At 39.3% G+C, this 21404-nt stretch overlaps 1 protein-coding gene across 1 annotated transcript in view; it reads left to right on the top strand.

The window, feature by feature from the left end:
- SFXN5 (sideroflexin 5) overlaps window positions 1–21404 on the top strand; it is a 345747-nt gene that overhangs the window by 244358 nt on the left and 79985 nt on the right. Inside the window, exon 13 of the mRNA XM_069745104.1 lies at window positions 6789–6906. Coding sequence (XP_069601205.1) covers window positions 6789–6906 — 118 coding nt within the window. The remainder of the gene's footprint in view (window positions 1–6788; window positions 6907–21404) is intronic.

The following is a 21404-nucleotide window of genomic DNA, read 5'->3' on the forward strand; positions in this document are numbered from 1 at the left end:
CAATCCTCTGTGCCTTCTACTGACATCACAATCCTCTGTGCCTTCTAGTGACATCACAATCTTCTGTGCCTTCTAGTGACATCACAATCTTCTGTGCCTTCTAGTGACATCACAATCTTCTGTGCCTTCTAATGACATCACAGTCCTCTGTGCCTTCTAGTGACATCACAATCTTCTGTGCCTTCTAATGACATCACAGTCCTCTGTGCCTTCTAGTGACATCACAGTCCTCTGTGCCTTCTAGTGACATCACAATCCTCGGTGCCTTCTAGTGACATCACAATCCTTTGTGCCTTCTAGTTACATCACAATCCTCGGTGCCTTCTAGTGACATCACAATCTTCTGTGCCTTCTAATGACATCACAGTCCTCTGTGCCTTCTAGTGACATCACAATCCTCTGTGCCTTCTAGTGACATCACAATCCTCGGTGCCTTCTAATGACATCACAGTCCTCTGTGCCTTCTAGTGACATCACAATCTTCTGTGCCTTCTAATGACATCACAATCCTCTGTGCCTTCTAGTGACATCACAATCCTCTGTGCCTTCTAGTGACATCACAATCTTCTGTGCCTTCTAATGACATCACAGTCCTCTGTGCCTTCTAGTGACATCACAATCCTCTGTGCCTTCTAGTGACATCACAATCCTCGGTGCCTTCTAATGACATCACAGTCCTCTGTGCCTTCTAGTGACATCACAATCTTCTGTGCCTTCTAATGACATCACAATCCTCGGTGCCTTCTAGTGACATCACAATCCTCTGTGCCTTCTAGTGACATCACAATCTTCTGTGCCTTCTAATGACATCACAGTCCTCTGTGCCTTCTAGTGACATCACAATCCTCTGTGCCTTCTAGTGACATCACAATCCTTGGTGCCTTCTAGTGACATCACAATCCTCTGTGCCTTCTAGTGACATCACAATCCTCTGTGCCTTCTAGTGACATCACAATCCTCGGTGCCTTCTAGTGACATCACAATCCTCTGTGCCTTCTAGTGACATCACAATTCTCAGTGCCTTCTAATGACATCTGTGTGCAAACTGTAAAGCGCTGCGGAATATGTTAGCGCTATATAAAAAATAAACAAACCTCTGCTTATTCCTGGAACATCACAAACCTGTGCTTATTCCTGTGATATCACAATCCTGTGCTTATTCCAGTGACATCACAAACCTGTGCTTATTCCGATAACATCACAAACCTGGGCTTATTCCTGTGACATCACAAACCTGGGCTTATTCCTGTGACATCACAAACCTGGGCTTATTCCTGTGATATCACAATCCTGTGCTTATTCCTGTGATATCACAATCCTGTGCTTATTCCTGTGACATCACAAACCTGTGCTTATTCCGATAACATCACAAACCTGTGCTTATTCCTGTGACATCACAAACCTGTGTTTATTCCTGTGACATCACAAACCTGTGTTTATTCCTATGACATCACAAACCTGTGCTTATTCCTATGACATCACAAACCTGTGCTTATTCCTATGACATCACAAACCTGTGCTTATTCCTGTGACATCACAATCCTGTGCTTATTCCAGTGACATCACAAACCTGTGCTTATTCCTGTGACATCAAAAACCTGTGCTTATTCCTGTGACATCAAAAACCTGTGCTTATTCCTGTGACATCACAAACCTGTGCTTATTCCTGTGACATCACAAACCTGGGCTTATTCCTGTGACATCACAAACCTGTGCTTATTCCTGTGACATCACAAACCTGTGCTTATTCCTGTGACATCACAATTGTGTGCTTATTCCTGTGACATCACAAACCTGTGCTTATTCCTGTGACATCACAAACTTGTGATTATTCCTGTGACATCACAAACCTGGGCTTATTCCTGTGACATCACAAACCTGTGCTTATTCCTGTGACATCACAAACTTGTGATTATTCCTGTGACATCACAAACCTGGGCTTATTCCTGTGACATCACAAACCTGTGCTTATTCCTGTGACATCACAATTGTGTGCTTATTCTTGTGACATCACAAACCTGTGCTTATTCCTGTGACATCACAAACCTGTGCTTATTCCTGTGACATTACAAACCTGTGCTTATTCCTGTGACATCACAAACCTGTGCTTATTCCTGTGACATCACAAACCTGTGCTTATTCCTGTGACATCACAAACCTGTGCTTATTCCTGTGACATTACAAACCTGGGCTTATTCCTGTGACATCACAATCCTGTGCTTATTCCTGTGACATCACAAACCTGTGCTTATTCCTGTGACATCACAAACCTGGGCTTATTCCTGTGACATCACAAACCTGTGCTTATTCCTGTGACATCCCAAACCTGGGCTTAGTCCGATAGCATCACAAACCTGTGCTTATTCCTGTGACATCACAAACCTGTGCTTATTCCTGTGACATCCCAAACCTGGGCTTAGTCCGATAGCATCACAAACCTGTGCTTATTCCTGTGACATCACAAACCTGTGCTTATTCCTGTGACATCACAATCCTGTGCTTATTCCTGTGACATCACAAACCTGTGCTTATTCCTGTGACATCACAATCCTGTGCTTATTCCTGTGACATTACAAACCTGGGCTTATTCCTGTGACATCACAATCCTGTGCTTATTCCTGTGACATCACAATCCTGTGCTTATTCCTGTGACATCACAAACCTGTGCTTATTCCTGTGACATCACCATTGAATGATACCATATTCCAATTGACAGCTTAAAAGGAACATTTCCATTGGGCGAGCCCCGATCCCGGTGGAAGGGGTGCCCCACTCAATGGGATCTAAGGGCTGTTCCGACCATGACGCCACGTGAGCGTTCTTGCCGTGAAGCGCCGCCGCTCATTACTTATTCCTCCCTACGACGATGGCGCGGTGTCACTACACACAGGCCCACATCCTGATTTCTCTATTTCAGTCACATTTGTTAAATTTTGTGTCACCACATAAGCGGATCGGAGCACCATGGCAGAGCGAGGCGGCTGGCACAGGAACGGCGTCAGCTGCTCCAGAAGCTCTTTGTTTTTTTGTTTTCTACCTGAGGGAAAGTAGAATGAACCTTGCACCATCATTAGAGCCGGCAATCTGGCCCGGGCGCAGACAGCGAGCGGTGTCGTCTCTTGTACCTGTCACCTCGCTGTCGCTGACACACTTTCACGCCCGCTCTGATCGCTCGTGCTACTTCCTGCGTAGGTGTCCCCACACGTCGCCGGCTCTGGATCATGGGGACGTCTCCTCAGACAAAGCCGGGGTTGGCTCAGCCCTCCTGCTCCATCTCGCAGCCCTTAGGGCCTCATTTGAATGTTCGCTCACTGAAGTCATTAAGTGACTCGCTCTCACATCCATTTTTCTTTGTGCACACGCCTATAGGAAGCAGACACCCCGCGACCAAAACTTATCCCCTCCGCCTAATGAGCGATAACTTGTTAATTAGGAGAACCGATCGGTCTATTGATGGCCGCAGAAGATAGACAGAAATGATCTGTTGGGTTCAGTCATCTTCACAAAGAGCCGCAAGGCTTTGAAATGCCTGATAAAAACTTCATGGGTATCTGCCAAGATTTGGTGTTAAGGGGACGGCTACCACGCCATTAAAAAGTATGGCTTCATTTAGGGATCGAGCCAGCTGGGCGAAGGGACCGTCGTAAGGATTCGTCCTCGCCTGCTCCACCACTAGGCCGAGCGGCACCTGGAACTCCTCGCTCTGCTCCGACAGATTATCCTCAGCCTGGAAAAAAAAAATAGCTCGCTTCTCAAATCTGACCCACATTTTTCCATGTTACAATATTTTTTTTGGGGGGGGGGAATTAATGAATTATAGTTAACTTTCAGACACAAAATGCAAAAAGAAAAAAAAAAACTGGGGCGCAGTCTAAGTTTAAGTTCTTCAAGACGTTATGCAAAGTTGCTCAGAGTAACTTTTTTTCTATGCATTTTACTGCGTTACAATTTTTATTTTTTTTCGCATTATTTAATTTTTTTTTTTACGTTTTTTTAAATATATATATTTTTTTTCTATGCATTTTACTGCATTACAATTTTTATTTTTTTTTTGCATTATTTCATATTTTTTTGTTTAAATATATATATTTTTTCTATGCATTTTACTGCATTACAATTTTTTTTTTTGCATTATTTAATTTTTTTTTTACGTTTTTTTAAATATATATATTTTTTCTATGCATTTTACTGCATTACAATTTTTATTTTTTTTGCATTATTTAATATTTTTTTATGTTTTTTTTAAATATATATATTTTTTTTCGATGCATTTTACTGCATTACAATTTTTATTTTTTTTGCATTATTTAATATTTTTTTATTTTTTTTTAAATATATATATATATATATTTTTCTATGCATTTTACTGCATTACAATTTTTTTTTTTTGCATTATTTCATATTTTTTTTGTTTTTTTAAATATATATATATATTTTCTATGCATTTTACTGCATTACAATTTTTATTTTTTTTTTGCATTATTTCATATTTTTTTTGTTTAAATATATATTTTTTTTCTATGCATTTTACTGCATTACAATTTTTATTTATTTTTGCATTATTTAATATATTTTTTTACGTTTTTTTAAATATATATTTTTTTTCTATGCATTTTACTGCATTACAAATTTTTATTTTTTTGCATTAATTTAGGTTTTTTTTACCTTTTTTTTCCCTATATTTTTTTTTTAAAAAAGTGTCAAAAATCCCAATTTGGGAGACATTTTTTCAATTTCTATCCAACGTGCCACAAATTGCTGCTGATTTTCTATTCCCCTGCAATTGCATACTCTTGCAAAAAATAGGGAATAAATACCAAAAACTGATTTTATATTTTATATAACAATGTTTTTGGGAAAATTAATAGATTAAATTGGACTACCAGATACAGAATGCAAAAAGGCAAAGCTCACGAGATCACTGACTATGCTTCACGTCTCCAGGATATTCCCTAAAGTTGCTCGTTGGAACTTTCTTCTATGCATTTCACTGCATTAAATTTTTTTTTTTTTTTACTTTCACTCATTATGTTCTAAGTTTTTTTTTTATCTACATTCTCAAACAAAAAAAAAAAAAAACAGAAAAAGAAACCTGAAAAGAGATGGAACATGAAACATTTTTGGATTTCTTTTCCCTATAATCACCTACTCTTTTAAAAAATATAAAACATATATATATAAATATATATATATATATATATATATATATAAATATAAATAAATATATATATATAATATATATATAAATATAAAATATATATATATATATATATATATATATATATATTTGTTATATATATATATAACAAATTTATAATTAAAAACCACAATAGAAAATCTGATTTAAATGGAATCTAAGAGGATATAATTTACATGTTATTCCACACCATTTGTCTATTTCTTTATTTTCATTATTACAGCGAAAAGTTTTGATCTTCTCCCTCACCAAAAATCCACTTGGCTTCTCGAGTTGTAATACACAACATTAATTTTCTGTTCCCGGTATGACCTTGGAATGATTTGAAACAGATATGTCAGAAGAAAAAACATCACAAAAATGCCTAATAGCCACTTAGACCTATATAATTAGCCAAAAGAACACTCCTGTATAAGAGATTGAATACTGAGAAATATGGAGTCAAATAGTCTGTAAAAGGTACAAGACTTTATTTTATCATGCAACATATGTTTTAGACATAGGCAATAATGAATATCAGTACGAAGACACAATAGATTAGTGATAAAGGGCTTGGGAGGGTCAACACTAAATTGTGTCAAGATTGGGGGAATAATGTTCCTAGGTATATTTGATACAGATCTATCCAAAATGGTGAGTGTGTAAGTATACCTGTAAGGGGTCAAGAAACCTGCAGAATAGGACTAGTGTCGAAACTATTAGTAATTATAGTGCGATTCTCATTTCTGATAGTGTGTATATTAAAACAATCCCTTAAAGGAAATCCCTGAGGAAGCTCACACGAAACGCGCGTTGGGGCTGTGAGTCCTATGTCACACAGGGATTTTTATGGGTAAGAATAACCCCTGGATTGACTTGTCTCTAAATATGTCCTTTAAGGAATAGTTTTAATATATAAATTTGCAGATATGAGAATCTCACTGAAATTACTAATAGTTTTGACGCTGGTCTTATTCTGCAAGTTGCTCGACCCCTTAAAGGTGTACTTACTTACTCACAATTTTGGATAGACTTGGATCAGATATACCTGGGAACATTATTCCCCCGATCTTGACGCTATTTTGTGTTGATCCTAGACTCTTATTACCAGAGACCTTTATCATTAATCTATTGTGTGTTTTTTACTGGATTTCAATCCTTTATTCTGCTGCAAGTGTTCTCCTCATGTCCTCTCCAGGAAAAAGAAAAAATGTCCGAGCCTCTTAGTTTGTCTGATGAGATCAAATGTTCAGGAATATGGGAAATTATCTGGCTCCTCTTAGACAACACCATAACCCTGAATGTTGAGGACCTACCACCGGCGCGTCCACCAGGATTCCCGGCCTTTTCTGCGAATTTCTTTTTCACCTGAAGGCACACGGTGACGGTGGCGTTGAGCTGTATGGGAGCACGGTGGCTGGGGTCTGCACTAATGGTGTCCGGTTGTATTCATGACATTGGCTTCAGCTTTATCATTAGACAACCGTCATGTTCTGTATGGAGATGCACGTCTCTGTAGCTTCTACTCACCCCTGTGATGCTGGACTGACTCCATGTTGGAAGGGACGTGTTGTCTTTGTTGACTCTTTGTTCGTCTCTGTGTTTGTTGCAGGACATCACTGCTGCGAACATACCCAAGACTGATCCTCCCCGTGCATAGCCTTGTGTGCCTTGCTGCCTTTGGACTGGCTCTCCCTTTAGCCATCAGTCTCTTCCCCCAGATGTCTGAGGTGAGTGTGAACCTAAACCTGAAGAAACGATAATCCAGGTTTTCACTGTTTAGTTTCTTCTTCTGCAACATACTTCTTGGATGGTCTACCTTGAGCAGATCTGGAAGATGGTAAATCCCTAAAAAACACTTTTACCCTGACAGGCGAAATGAAAGCATTGTGTTACTACATCAAGAAAAGAGTCCAGTAAGGAGAGTCTAACTACTATAATACTGCCCCTATGTACAAGATTATAACTACTATAATACTGCCCCTATGTACAAGAATATAACTACTATAATACTGCCCCTATGTACAAGAATATAACTACTATAATACTGCCCCTATGTACAAGAATATAACTACTATAATACTGCCCCTATGTACAAGAATATAACTACTATAATACTGCCCCTATGTACAAGATTATAACTACTATAATACTGCCCCTATGTACAAGAATATAACTACTATAATACTGCCCCTATGTACAAGAATATAACTACTATAATACTGCCCCTATGTACAAGAATATAACTACTATAATACTGCCCCTATGTACAAGAATATAACTACTATAATACTGCCCCTATGTACAAGAATATAACTACTATAATACTGCCCCTATGTACAAGATTATAACTACTATAATACTGCCCCTATGTACAAGAATATAACTACTATAATACTGCCCCTATGTACAAGAATATAACTACTATAATACTGCCCCTATGTACAAGAATATAACTACTATAATACTGCCCCTATGTACAAGAATATAACTACTATAATACTGCGCCTATGTACAAGAATATAACTACTATAATACTGCCCCATGTACAAGAATATAACTACTATAATACTGCCCCATGTACAAGAATATGACTACTATAATACTGTCCCCTATGTACAAGAATATAACTACTATAATACTGCTCCTATGTACAAGAATATAACTACTATAATACTGCCCCTATGTACAAGAATATAACTACTATAATACTGCCCCTATATACAAGAATATAACTACTATAATACTGTCCCCTATGTACAAGAATATAACTACTATAATACTGCTCCTATGTACAAGAATATAACTACTATAATACTGCTCCTATGTACAAGAATATAACTACTATAATACTGCCCCTATGTACAAGAATATAACTACTATAATAGTGCCCCTATGTACAAGAATATAACTACTATAATACTGCTCCTATGTACAAGAATATAACTACTATAATACTGCCCCTATGTACAAGAATATAACTACTATAATACTGCCCCTATGTACAAGAATATAACTACTATAATACTGCTCCTATGTACAAGAATATACCTACTATAATACTGCCCCTATGTACATGAATATAACTACTATAATACTGCCCCTATGTACAAGAATATAACTACTATAATACTGCTCCTATGTACAAGAATATAACTACTATAATACTGTCCCCTATGTACAAGAATATAACTACTATAATACTGCTCCTATGTACAAGAATATAACTACTATAATACTGCTCCTATGTACAAGAATATAACTACTATAATACTGCCCCTATGTACAAGAATATAACTACTATAATACTGCTCCTATGTACAAGAATATAACTACTATAATACTGCTCCTATGTACAAGAATATAACTACTATAATACTGCTCCTATGTACAAGAATGTAACTACTATAATACTGCTCCTATGTACAAGAATATAACTACTATAATACTGCCACTATGTACAAGAATATAACTACTATAATACTGCTCCTATGTACAAGAATATAACTACTATAATACTGCCTCTATGTACAAGAATATACAGTGCCTACAAGTAGTATTCAACCCCCTGCAGATTTAGCAGGTTTACACATTTGGAATTAACTTGGCATTGTGACATTTGGACTGTAGATCAGCCTGGAAGTGTGAAATGCACTGCAGCAAAAAAGAATGTTATTTCTTTGTTTATTTTTTTTTTTAAATTGTGAAAAGTCTTTTCAGAGGGTCATTTATTATTCAACCCCTCAACCCACCAGAATTCTGTTTGGTTCCCCTAAAGTATTAAGAAGTAGTTCTGGCACAAAGAACAATGATCTTCACATGTTTGGATTAATTATCTCTTTTTCCAGCCTTTTCTGACTATTTAAGACCCTCCCCAAACTTGTGAACAGCACTCATACATGGTCAACATGGGAAAGATAAAGGAGCATTCCAAGGCCATCAGAGACAAGATCGTGGAGGGTCACAAGGCTGGCAAGGGGTACAAAACCCTTTCCAAGGCGTTGGGCCTATCTGTCTCCACTGTTGGGAGCATCATCCGGAAGTGGAAGGCTTATGGAACTACTGTTAGCCTTCCACGGCCTGGACAGCCTTTGAAAGTTTCCTCCCGTGCCGAGGCCAGGCTTGTCCGAAGAGTCAAGGCTAACCCAAGCACAACAAGGAAGGAGCTCTGGGAAGATCTCATGGCAGTGGGGACATTGGTTTCAGTCAATACCATAAGTAACGTACTCCACCGCAATGATCTCCGTTCCAGACGAGCCCGTAAGGTACCTTTACTTTCAAAGCGTCATGTCTAGGCTCGTCTACAGTTTGCTCATGATCACTTGGAGGACTCTGAGACTGACTGGTTCAAGGTTCTCTGGTCTGATGAGACCAAGATCGAGATCTTTGGTGCCAACCACACACGTGACGTTTGGAGACTGGATGGCACTGCATACGACCCCAAGAATACCATCCCTACAGTCAAGCATGGTGGTGGCAGCATCATGCTGTGGGGCTGTTTCTCAGCCAAGGGGCCTGGCCATCTGGTCCGCATCCATGGGAAGATGGATAGCACGGCCTACCTGGAGATTTTGGCCAAGAACCTCCGCTCCTCCATCAAGGATCTTAAGATGGGTCGTCATTTCATCTTCCAACAAGACAACGACCCAAAGCACACAGCCAAGAAAACCAAGGCCTGGTTCAAGAGGCAAAAAATCAAGGTGTTGCAGTGGCCTAGTCAGTCTCCTGACCTTAACCCAATTGAAAACTTGTGGAAGGAGCTCAAGATTAAAGTCCACATGAGACACCCAAAGAACCTAGATAACTTGGAGAAGATCTGCATGGAGGAGTGGGCCAAGATAACTCCAGAGACCTGTGCCGGCCTGATCAGGTCTTATAGAAGACGATTATTAGCTGTAATTGCAAACAAAGGTTATTCTACAAAATATTACACCTAGGGATTGAATAATAATTGACCCACACTTTTATGTTTAAAATTTATAAAAATTTAACTGAGCAACAAAACTTTTTGGTTTGTAAGATTTATGCATCTGTTAATAAATCCTGCTCTTGTTTGAAGTTTGAAGGCTCTAACTTATTTGCATCTTATTAAACCTGCTAAATCTGCAGGGGGTTGAACACTACTTGTAGGCATTGTAACTACTATAATACTGCTCCTATGTACAAGAATATAACTACTATAATACTGCCCCTATGTACTATAATATAACTACTATAATACTGCTCCTATGTACAAGAATATAACTACTATAATACTGCTCCTATGTACTATAATATAACTACTATAATACTGCTCCTATGTACAAGAATATAACTACTATAATACTGCCCCTATGTACAGGAATATAACTACTATAATACTGCTCCTATGTACAGGAATATAACTACTATAATACTGCTCCTATGTACTATAATATAACTACTATAATACTGCTCCTATGTACTATAATATAACTACTATAATACTGCTCCTATGTACTATAATATAACTACTATAATACTGCTCCTATGTACAAGAATATAACTACTATAATACTGCCCCTATGTACAGGAATATAACTACTATAATACTGCTCCTATGTACTATAATATAACTACTATAATACTGCTCCTATGTACAAGAATATAACTACTATAATACTGCTCCTATGTACAAGAATATAACTACTATAATACTGCTCCTATGTACTATAATATAACTACTATAATACTGCTCCTATGTACAAGAATATAACTACTATAATACTGCTCCTATGTTCTAGAATATAACTACTATAATACTGCCCCTATGTACAGGAATATAACTACTATAATACTGCTCCCTATGTACAAGAATATAACTACTATAATACTGCCCCTATGTACAAGAATATAACTACTATAATACTGCTCCTATGTACAAAAATATAACTACTATAATACTGCTCCTATGTACAAGAATATAACTACTATAATACTGCTCCTATGTACAAGAATATAACTACTATAATACTGCCCATATGTACAAGAATATAACTACTATAATACTGCCCATATGTACAAGAATATAACTACTATAATACTGCTCCCTATGTACAAGAATATAACTACTATGATACTGCCCCTATGTACAAGAATATAACTACTATAATACTGCCCCTATGTACAAGAATATAACTACTATAATACTGCCCCTATGTACAAGAATATAACTACTATAATACTGCCCCCCTATATACAAGAATATAACTACTATAATACTGCTCCTATGTACAAGAATATAACTACTATAATACTGCTCCTATGTACAAGAATATAACTACTATAATACTGCTCCTATGTACAAGAATATAACTACTGTAATACTGCTCCCTATGTGCAAGAATATAACTACTATAATACTGCCCCTATGTGCAAGAATATAACTACTATAATACTGCTCCCTATATACAAGAATATAACTACTATCATACTGCTCCTATGTACAAGAATATAACTACTATAATACTGCTCCTATGTACAAGAATATAACTACTGTAATACTGCTCCCTATGTGCAAGAATATAACTACTATAATACTGCCCCTATGTGCAAGAATATAACTACTATAATACTGCTCCTATGTACAAGAATATAACTACTATAATACTGCTCCCTATGTACAAGAATATAACTACTATAATACCGCCCCTATATACAAGAATATAACTACTATAATACTGCCCTCTATGTACAAGAATATAACTACTATAATACTGCCCCCTAAGTGCAAGAATATAACTACTATACTACTGCCCCTATGTACAAGAATATACCTACTATAATACTGCCCCTATGTAGAAGAATATAACTACTATAAAACTGCTCCTATGTACAAGAATATAACTACTATAATACTGCTCCCTATGTACAAGAATATAACTACTATAATACTGCTCCTATGTACAAGAATATAACTACTATAATACTGCTCCCTATGTACAAGAATATAACTACTATAATGCTGCTCCTATGTACAAGAATATAACTACTATAATACTGCCCCCTATATACAAGAATATAGCTACTATAATACTGCCCCTATGTACAAGAATATAACTACTATACTACTGCCCCTATGTACAAGAATATACCTACTATAATACTGCCCCTATGTAGAAGAATATAACTACTATAATACTGCTCCTATGTACAAGAATATAACTACTATAATACTGCTTCCTATGTACAAGAATATATCTACTATAATACTGCCCCCTATGTACAAGAATATAACTACTATAATACTGCTCCTATGCACAAGAATATAACTACTATAATACTGCCCCCTATATACAAGAATATAGCTACTATAATACTGCTCCTATGTACAAGAATATAACTACTATAATACTGCTCCTATGTACATGAATATAACTACTATAATACTAATACTACTCCTATGTACAAGAATATAACTACTATAATACTGCTGCTATGTACAGGAATATAACTACTATAGTACCGCCCCTATATACAAGAATATAACTACTATAATACCGCCCCTATGTACAAGAGTATAACTCCTATAATACTGCTACTATGTTCAAGAATATAACTACTATAATACTGCCCCTATGTACAAGAATATAACTGCTATAATACTGCTCCTATGTACAAGAATATAACTACTATAATACTGTCACTTATATGCAAGAATACAACTACTATAATACTGCTCCTATGTACAAGAATATAACTACTATAATACTGTCACCTATATACAAGAATACAACTACTATAATACTGCCCCTATGTACAAGAATATAACTACTATAAAACTGCTCCTATGTACGAGAATATAACTACTATAATACTGCTCCTATGTACAAGAATATAACTACTATAATACTGCCCCTTTTGTACAAGAATATAACTACTATAATACTGCCCCTATGTACAAGAATATAACTAATATAATGCTGCTCCTATGTACAAGAATATTACTACTATAGTACTGCTCCCTATGTGCAAGAACATAACTACTATAATACTGCCCCTATGTACAAGAATATAACTACTATAATACTGGCTCCTATGTACGAGAAAATAACTACTATAATACTGCCCCTATGTACAGGAACATAACTACCATAATACTGCCTCCTATATACAAGAATTTAACTAATATAATACTGCCTCCTACATACAAGAATATAACTACTATAATACTGCTCCTATATACAAGAATTTAACTATTATAATACTGCCCCTATGTACAAGAATATAGCTACTATAAGACTGCCCCTATGTACAAGATTATAACTACTATAATACTGCCCCCTATGTACAAGAATATAACTACTATAATACAGTCCCTATGTACAAGAATATAACTACTATAATACTGCTCCTATGTACAAGAATATAACTACTATAATACTGCCCATATGTACAAGAATATAACTACTATAATACTGCCTCCTATGTACAAGAATATAACTGCTATAATACTGCCCCTATGTACAAGAATATAACTACTATAATACTGCTCCTATGTACAAGAATATAACTACTATAATACTGCCCCTATGTTCAAGAATATAACTACTATAATACTGCCCCTATGTACAAGAATATAACTACTATAATACTGCCCCCTATGTACAAGAATATAACTACTATAATACTGCTCTCTATTTTCCATGATATATTTGCTGTATTATTTTTTTTTCATGGAGTATTTGTTTGCTCAAATCATATGCAGTTTCATCGTTACTTTCACTTTTTTTAAACTTTTTTTGACATTATAAGTGAAATCAGACAAGGCAGAAGGCTGCGTATTGTAAAATAAGCTGAAAATGAGCTCTGTGTGTCTCTCCCAGTAATACAGGCTGGATGTGAGCTCTGTGTGTCTCCCAGTAATATAGGCTGAATGTGAGGTATGTGTCTCTCCCAGTAATACAGGCTGGATGTGAGCTCTGTGTGTCTCCCAGTAATATAGGCTGAATGTGAGGTCTGTGTGTCTCCCAGTAATATAGGCTGGATGTGATCTGTGTATCTCTCCCAGTATTACAGGCTGGATGTGAGGTCTGTGTGTCTCCCAGTAATATATGCTGTATGTGAGGTCTGTGTGTCTCCCAGTAATATATGGTGGTTGTGAGGTCTGTGTGTCTCCCAGTAATACAGGCTGGATGTGAGCTCTGTGTGTCTCCCAGTAATACAGGCTGGATGTGAGCTCTGTGTGTCTCCCAGTAATATAGGCTGGATGTGAGGACTGTGTGTCTCTCCCAGTAATATAGGCTGGATGTGAGATCTGTGTGTCTCTCCCAGTAATTTAGGTTGGATGTGAGGTATGTGTGTCTCTCCCAGTAATATAGGCTGGATGTGAGGTCTGTGTGTCTTTTCCAGTAATATAGGCTGGATGTGAGGTCCGTGTGTCTCTCCCAGTAATTTAGGCTGGATGTGAGGTCTGTGTGTATCTCCCAGTAATATAGGCTGGATGTGTGGTCTGTGTGTCTCTCCCAGTAATATAGGCTGGATGTGAGCTGTGTGTGTTTTTCCCAGTAATATAGGCTGGATGTGAGGTCTGTGTGTCTCTCCCAGTAATATAGGCTGGATGTGAGATCTGTGTGTCTCTCCCAGTAATATAGGCTGGATGTGAGGTCTGTGTGTCTCTCCCAGTAATATAGGCTGGATGTGAGGTCTGTGTGTCTCTCCCAGTAATATAGGCTGGATGTGAAGTCTGTGTGTCTCTCCCAGTAATATAGGCTGGATGTGAGATCTGTGTGTCTCTCCCAGTAATATAGGCTGGATGTGAGATCTGTGTGTCTCTCCCAGTAATATAGGCTGGATGTGAGGTCTGTGTGTCTCTCCCAGTAATATAGGCTGGATGTGAGATCTGTGTGTCTCTCCCAGTAATATAGGCTGGATGTGAGATCTGTGTGTCTCTCCCAGTAATATAGGCTGGATGTGAGATCTGTGTGTCTCTCCCAGTAATATAGGCTGGATGTGAGATCTGTGTGTCTCTCCCAGTAATATAGGCTGGATGTGAGGTTTGTGTGTCTCTCCCAGTAATATAGGCTGGATGTGAGATCTGTGTGTCTCTCCCAGTAATATAGGCTGGATGTGAGATCTGTGTGTCTCTCCCAGTAATATAGGCTGGATGTGAGGTATGTGTGTCTCTCCCAGTAATATAGGCTGGATGTGAGGTATGTGTGTCTCTCCCAGTAATATAGGCTGGATGTGAGATCTGTGTGTCTCTCCCAGTAATATAGGCTGGATGTGAGATCTGTGTGTCTCTCCCTGTAATATAGGCTGGATGTGAGATCTGTGTGTCTCTCCCAGTAATATAGGCTGGATGTGAGATCTGTGTGTCTCTCCCAGTAATATAGGCTGGATGTGAGGTCTGTGTGTCTCTCCCAGTAATATAGGCTGGATGTGAGGTCTGTGTGTCTCTCCCAGTAACATAGGCTGGATGTGAGATCTGTGTGCCTCTCAAAGTAATATAGGCTGGATGTGAGGTATGTGTGTCTCTCCCAGTAATATAGGCTGGATGTGAGGTCTGTGTGTCTCTCCCAGTAATATAGGCTGGATGTGAGATCTGAGTGTCTCTCCCAGTAATATAGGCTGGATATGAGGTCTGTGTGTCTCCCAGTAATATAGGCTGGATGTGAAGACTGTCTCCACCAGTAATATATTCTTTATATTCTTTCCAAAAAGTTGGGACACTGTTTAAAATATAAAGAAAACATCAATGGAATGATTTGGAAATCTTTTATAGTAATGTTTTATTCAGAACATAAAACACAGATCAAAAGTTGAACATCGGAAATTTTTCATTTCATTTGAAAAAATCAACTCTTTTTCAAAATTGACAGCAGCGCATCCCAAAAAAGTTTGGACCGGTTTACAAGAGGCTGGAAAAGTAATTGTTACTAATGAAAAACAGCTGGAGGGTAAATTTTCAACTAAGTCACATCTACTATATAATTGTCTATGGGTCACTTCCGTCTGTCTGTCTGTCTGTCACGGATATTCATTGGTCGCGGCCTCTATTTGTCATGGAAATCCAAGTCGCTGATTGGTCGCGGCAAAACAGCCGCGACCAATCAGCGACGGGCACAGTCAGGAGAAAATGGCTGCTACTTACTCCCCGCAGTCAGTGCCCGGCGCCCGCATACTCCCCTCCACTCACCGCTCACACAGGGTTAATGCCGGCAGTAACGGACCGCGTTATGCCGCGGGTAATGCACTCCGTTACCGCCGATATTAACCCTGTGTGTCCCCAACTTTTTACTATTGATGCTGCCTATGCGGCATCAATAGTAAAAAAAATGTAATGTTAAAAATGATAAAAAAAACAAAAAACTGCTATTCTTACCCTCCGCAAGGATATGGTGCCTACACTGCTGTATACTATGTGGGCTGTGTTAGATACCGCGTGGCTGCTATATACTACGTGGGCAGTGTTATATACTATGTGGGCTGTGTGATATACTACGTCGGCTGTGCTACATATTACGTGACCACTGTTATATACTGCGTGGGCAGTGTTATATACTACATGACTGGGCAATATACTACGTGGCTCTGTGCTGTATACTACGTGGCTGGGCAATATACTACGTGGCTGGGCAATATACTACGTAGCTGGGCAATATACTACGTGGCTGGGCAATATACTACGTAGCTGGGCAATATACTACGTGGCTGGGCAATATACGTAGCTGGGCAATATACTACGTGACTGGGCAATATACTACGTGACTGGACAATATACTACGTGGCTGGGCAATATACTACGTGGCTGGGCAATATACTACGTAGCTGGGCAATATACTATGTCACTGGGCAATATACTACGTGGCTGGGCAATATACTACGTGACTGGGCAATATACTACGTAGCTGGGCAATATACTACGTAGCTGGGCAATATACTACGTGGCTGGGCAATATACTACGTGGCTGGGCAATATACTACGTGGCTGGGCAATATACTACGTAGCTGGGCATTATACTATGTCACTGGGCAATATACTACATGGCTGGGCAATATACTACGTGACTGGGCAATATACTACGTAGCTGGGCAATATACTACGTAGCTGGGCAATATACTACGTGGCTGGGCAATATACTACGTGGCTGGGCATTATACTATGTCACTGAGCAATATACTACGTAGCTGGGCAATATACTACGTCACTGGGCAATATACTACGTAGCTGGGCAATATACTATGTGGTTGGGCAATATACTACGTAGCTGGGCAATATACTATGTGGTTGGGCAATATACTACGTAGCTGGGCAATATACTATGTCACTGGGCAATATACTACGTGGCTGGGCAATATACAACGTGACTGGGCAATATTTTACGTAGCTGGGCAATATACTACGTGGCTGGGCAATATACTACGTGGCTGGGCATTATACTATGTCACTGGGCAATATACTACGTAGCTGGGCAATATACTACGTAGCTGGGCAATATACTACGTGGCTGGGCAATATACTACGTGACTGGGCAATATACTACGTAGCTGGGCAATATACTATGTCACTGGGCAATATACTACGTGGCTGGGCAATATACTACGTGACTGGGCAATATACTACGTAGCTGGGCAATATACTACGTAGCTGGGCAATATACTACGTGGCTGGGCAATATACTACGTGGCTGCGCATTATACTATGTCACTGGGCAATATACTACGTAGCTGGGCAATATACTACGTCACTGGGCAATATACTACGTAGCTGGGCAATATACTATGTGGTTGGGCAATATACTACGTAGCTGGGCAATATACTACGTGGACATGCATATTCTAGAATACCCGATGCGTTAGAATCGGGCCACCATCTAGTGACTATATAACAGGAGCATGTCAGAGAAGCAGAGTCTCTCAGAAGCAAGAGTGAAAGTTTCATCATGCAAAGAAAAAGCCACATATCATCACAATTGTCACACCCGCAGGTGGCACACGTGGTTCGTGGACTCACTGTGCCTCGGGGTCGGGCTTACCTAGGAGGGCCTGGACTCTGTTCAGACTACTCAGGTCCTGGGTGCTCTGACAGAATAGATACTGACGCGGGGTCACAGACAGACCTGGAGTCCGATACTAGAACATGCTCTGCCAGTACAGACAGGAATGCTAACCATGACTGACCCAGGTGCAGTTTAATGTACTGATGTAACGGCTTCATGGTTCAGGTACCGTCGGTGCAGATTCTCAGAGTTCAGACCCTGGCCACACATGGACCAAAGGTTCAGGTTCATGCACTGGCCACACAAGGATCGGTCCCTGGCCACACAAGGACCAGGGGTTCTGGTTCAGGACTTGGCCACACAGGGACCAGGGGTTCAGGCTCACATTTAACTACACGGGACGAGGGACCTGGCAACATACAGTTGCACACACACTACTACACAGGAACTATATGAGTTGCTCAAGCACCTCCCTAATTGGGATGGTGTCTTTTATGCCTAGATGCCTCCCACTATTGGCTGGGGGCATTATAATTGAGTGTGCTGCCCCTTTAAGAGCAGGGGGTGCGTACCATCGCACTGGATGCGCCATCAAAAGTCCGTTCACATGAAGCAGAGAGATGTGCTGGAGACAGAGAGGTGACTGCGCATCCGCAGCGGTGAATATGTCAGTATCCATGCAAGAAGGGGGGAAGAGGACTCATGCAAGGTCGCCAGCATTAGCATTGCAAAAATACTGAAACTCTGCTGTGTTTTCCAAGCCAAAACTCCTTTTAATGGAAGGAGGCAAATTAGAAAGCTGTTCTGTGGTTGGATGAGTGAAAATGTGAAATTCTTTATGAAAACTACAGACATCGTATCATGTGGACTTGGGACCATCCAGCTTGTTTTCGAGGAGAGGTACCTTCCAGCTTGTTATCGAGGAGAGAGACCATATAATTTATCGAAGAGAAGAACCGTCCAAGCTTGTTATTGAGGAGAGGGACCATCTAACTTATCGAGGAGAGGGACCTTCCAGCTTGTTATCGAGGAGAGGGACCTTCCAGCTTGTTATCGAGGAAAGGGACCTTCCAGCTTGTTATCGAGGAGAGGGACCTTCCAGCTTATCGAGGAGAGGGACTATATAATTTGTTATCAAAGATAAAAACAGTCCAAGCTTGTTATCGAGGAGAGGGACCATCTAGCTTGTTATCGAGGAGAGGGACCTTCCAGCTTGTTATTGAGGAGAGGGACCTACCAGCTTGTTATCGAGGAGAGGAACCTACCAGCTTGTTATCGAGGAGAGGGACCATCTAGCTTGTTATCGAGGAGAGGGACCTTCCAGCTTGTTATTGAGGAGAGGGACCTTCCAGCTTGTTATCGAGGAGAGGAACCTACCAGCTTGTTATCGAGGAGAGGGACCTTCCATCTTGTTATTCAGCGCTAAGGTCCTTCATCTCTGATGGTAAGGGGGGCATTAGTGCTTATGGCATGGGAGACTCACACATCAAAGGCGCCATCAATGCTCAGCATTATATAGAGTTGTTAGAACAACATCTGCTCCATCCAGACAACCTCTATTTCAGGAAAAACATATATTTCATCAGACAATACTAAACCACATCCTGCATCCATCACAACAGTTTAGCTTTTAAGAAGAAGCGTTCTGGTCAAGAACTGGACTTCCATAATTTATCTATCCACCCTGTGATTTTCATAATTACACAACTTTTCCTTCTTGGTGTTGAGGAGTGCTTCAGCACAGGTTTTATCCTTCACTTATTTCCTCTATATGTGCTTTCCTCCTTTTCTACAACCTGCAATTCTCTAGCTTTTCTCCCCTCTCTATCACATGGAAATCTTTGCTTCTATCTCTAAGAGAAGAGAGAGAGACACATCAAATCCAGGAGCAGGAGCTCGTACATATTTGGACCAGTGAAGAATATTTATACAGTTATTTGGTTTTGCTTGTAAAAAGCAAATGAGCAATAATAATCTTTATGAAGTTTTTGAAAGCCTTTAAATGGGACTAAATGTTAAACTCTATCATGTGAGTGCTACTTGGGTGCAATCGGAATTCTTGTGGCTCATGGTGGACTACTCTTCTTGATCCCAATAATACTGGATATTGACCTCTTTTGGTGATTTTATATTTCTTGATTATTTGCATTTTTGTTAGGGCTTCATTAAAAATTTGGACCATTTTCATTTTACATAATCTGTTTAGTACTGTGTAATTGATTTCATAAATGAGTAATCAGTGAATCTATCAGTGAACTCGTTCTGACTGCACTTATTTATATTCTGAACTAGCTGATTACGACAAAATAAAAGTTTAACTGATATGCCCATTAATCATCTTTTATAATTTTGTAGTAACTCACTCGGGAAAATAGGTAAAACTCTAAAATCTGCAACTGACCCTCCCGGTTCATGTACAGACTAGAGATCCTGACCCCGCAGTCTTTAATGGCTTCTGCATGAGCTGAAACAGCCCTAACCACAGACTAGACGATGGCAACTTGGACCTACACTGCCTGAAAGGCTGTTGAACGCTTCACGTTCCTCCAGATGAACCAGAGGGCAGAGAAGAGTGTAAATTACCTACAGAAGGGATCCTGAAAATCCAAGAGCCGTAAGATATTTTACCCTTGTTGGTCCCATGAAAGCGTCTGGTTATAACATCACGTTGTCGCATATCGCATATTCCACTAGTTTTGGGGTACTATTATTTGTTGGGCAACTGTTCTTCAAACCTAATAAATCGGAATCACTGCCGTGTGACATATCGAGACGACACGGCGAGCCTCTACCCTACGCGTTCAGATATCTTCCTCGCTTCTCTCCAACCACTTCAGCAATTAGCAATGGAAAACACATTTATTTTAATTATTCAAAATCATTTACAAATGGATTTGGCCTTTAAACAGCTTTCAATTGATATTCCAACCTGTTTGGAGAAGTATTCAGTAAGAACGGGGACGTGTTAACCATTGCCTGGTCGTTTGTTAATGGAGACAGATATTACGGCTGCTCATAGAGGGCTGGCTCCGTCAGTGACTTGGTCGGTCATGTCCTGCCTTTATATCTGGAGGCTTTTTCAGTTTTTCAATTACATAAAAATTAATTACTAATCCAATTTGGTTTTGTTTTCCTGTAGTTGATGAAGGTCGCAACTTAATTGAATGATTACTTTGTAGCAGTGTCCCAACGTTCCGTGAAGGCATCGGTGACACCTTCTCTTGCCCCGTGGGCCGGCCAGACGTTGCCACTTTTCTCTCCCGCCCCGC

The sequence above is a fragment of the Ranitomeya imitator genome, chromosome 1, assembly GCF_032444005.1.
Source record: "Ranitomeya imitator isolate aRanImi1 chromosome 1, aRanImi1.pri, whole genome shotgun sequence".
NCBI lineage: Eukaryota > Metazoa > Chordata > Amphibia > Anura > Dendrobatidae > Ranitomeya > Ranitomeya imitator.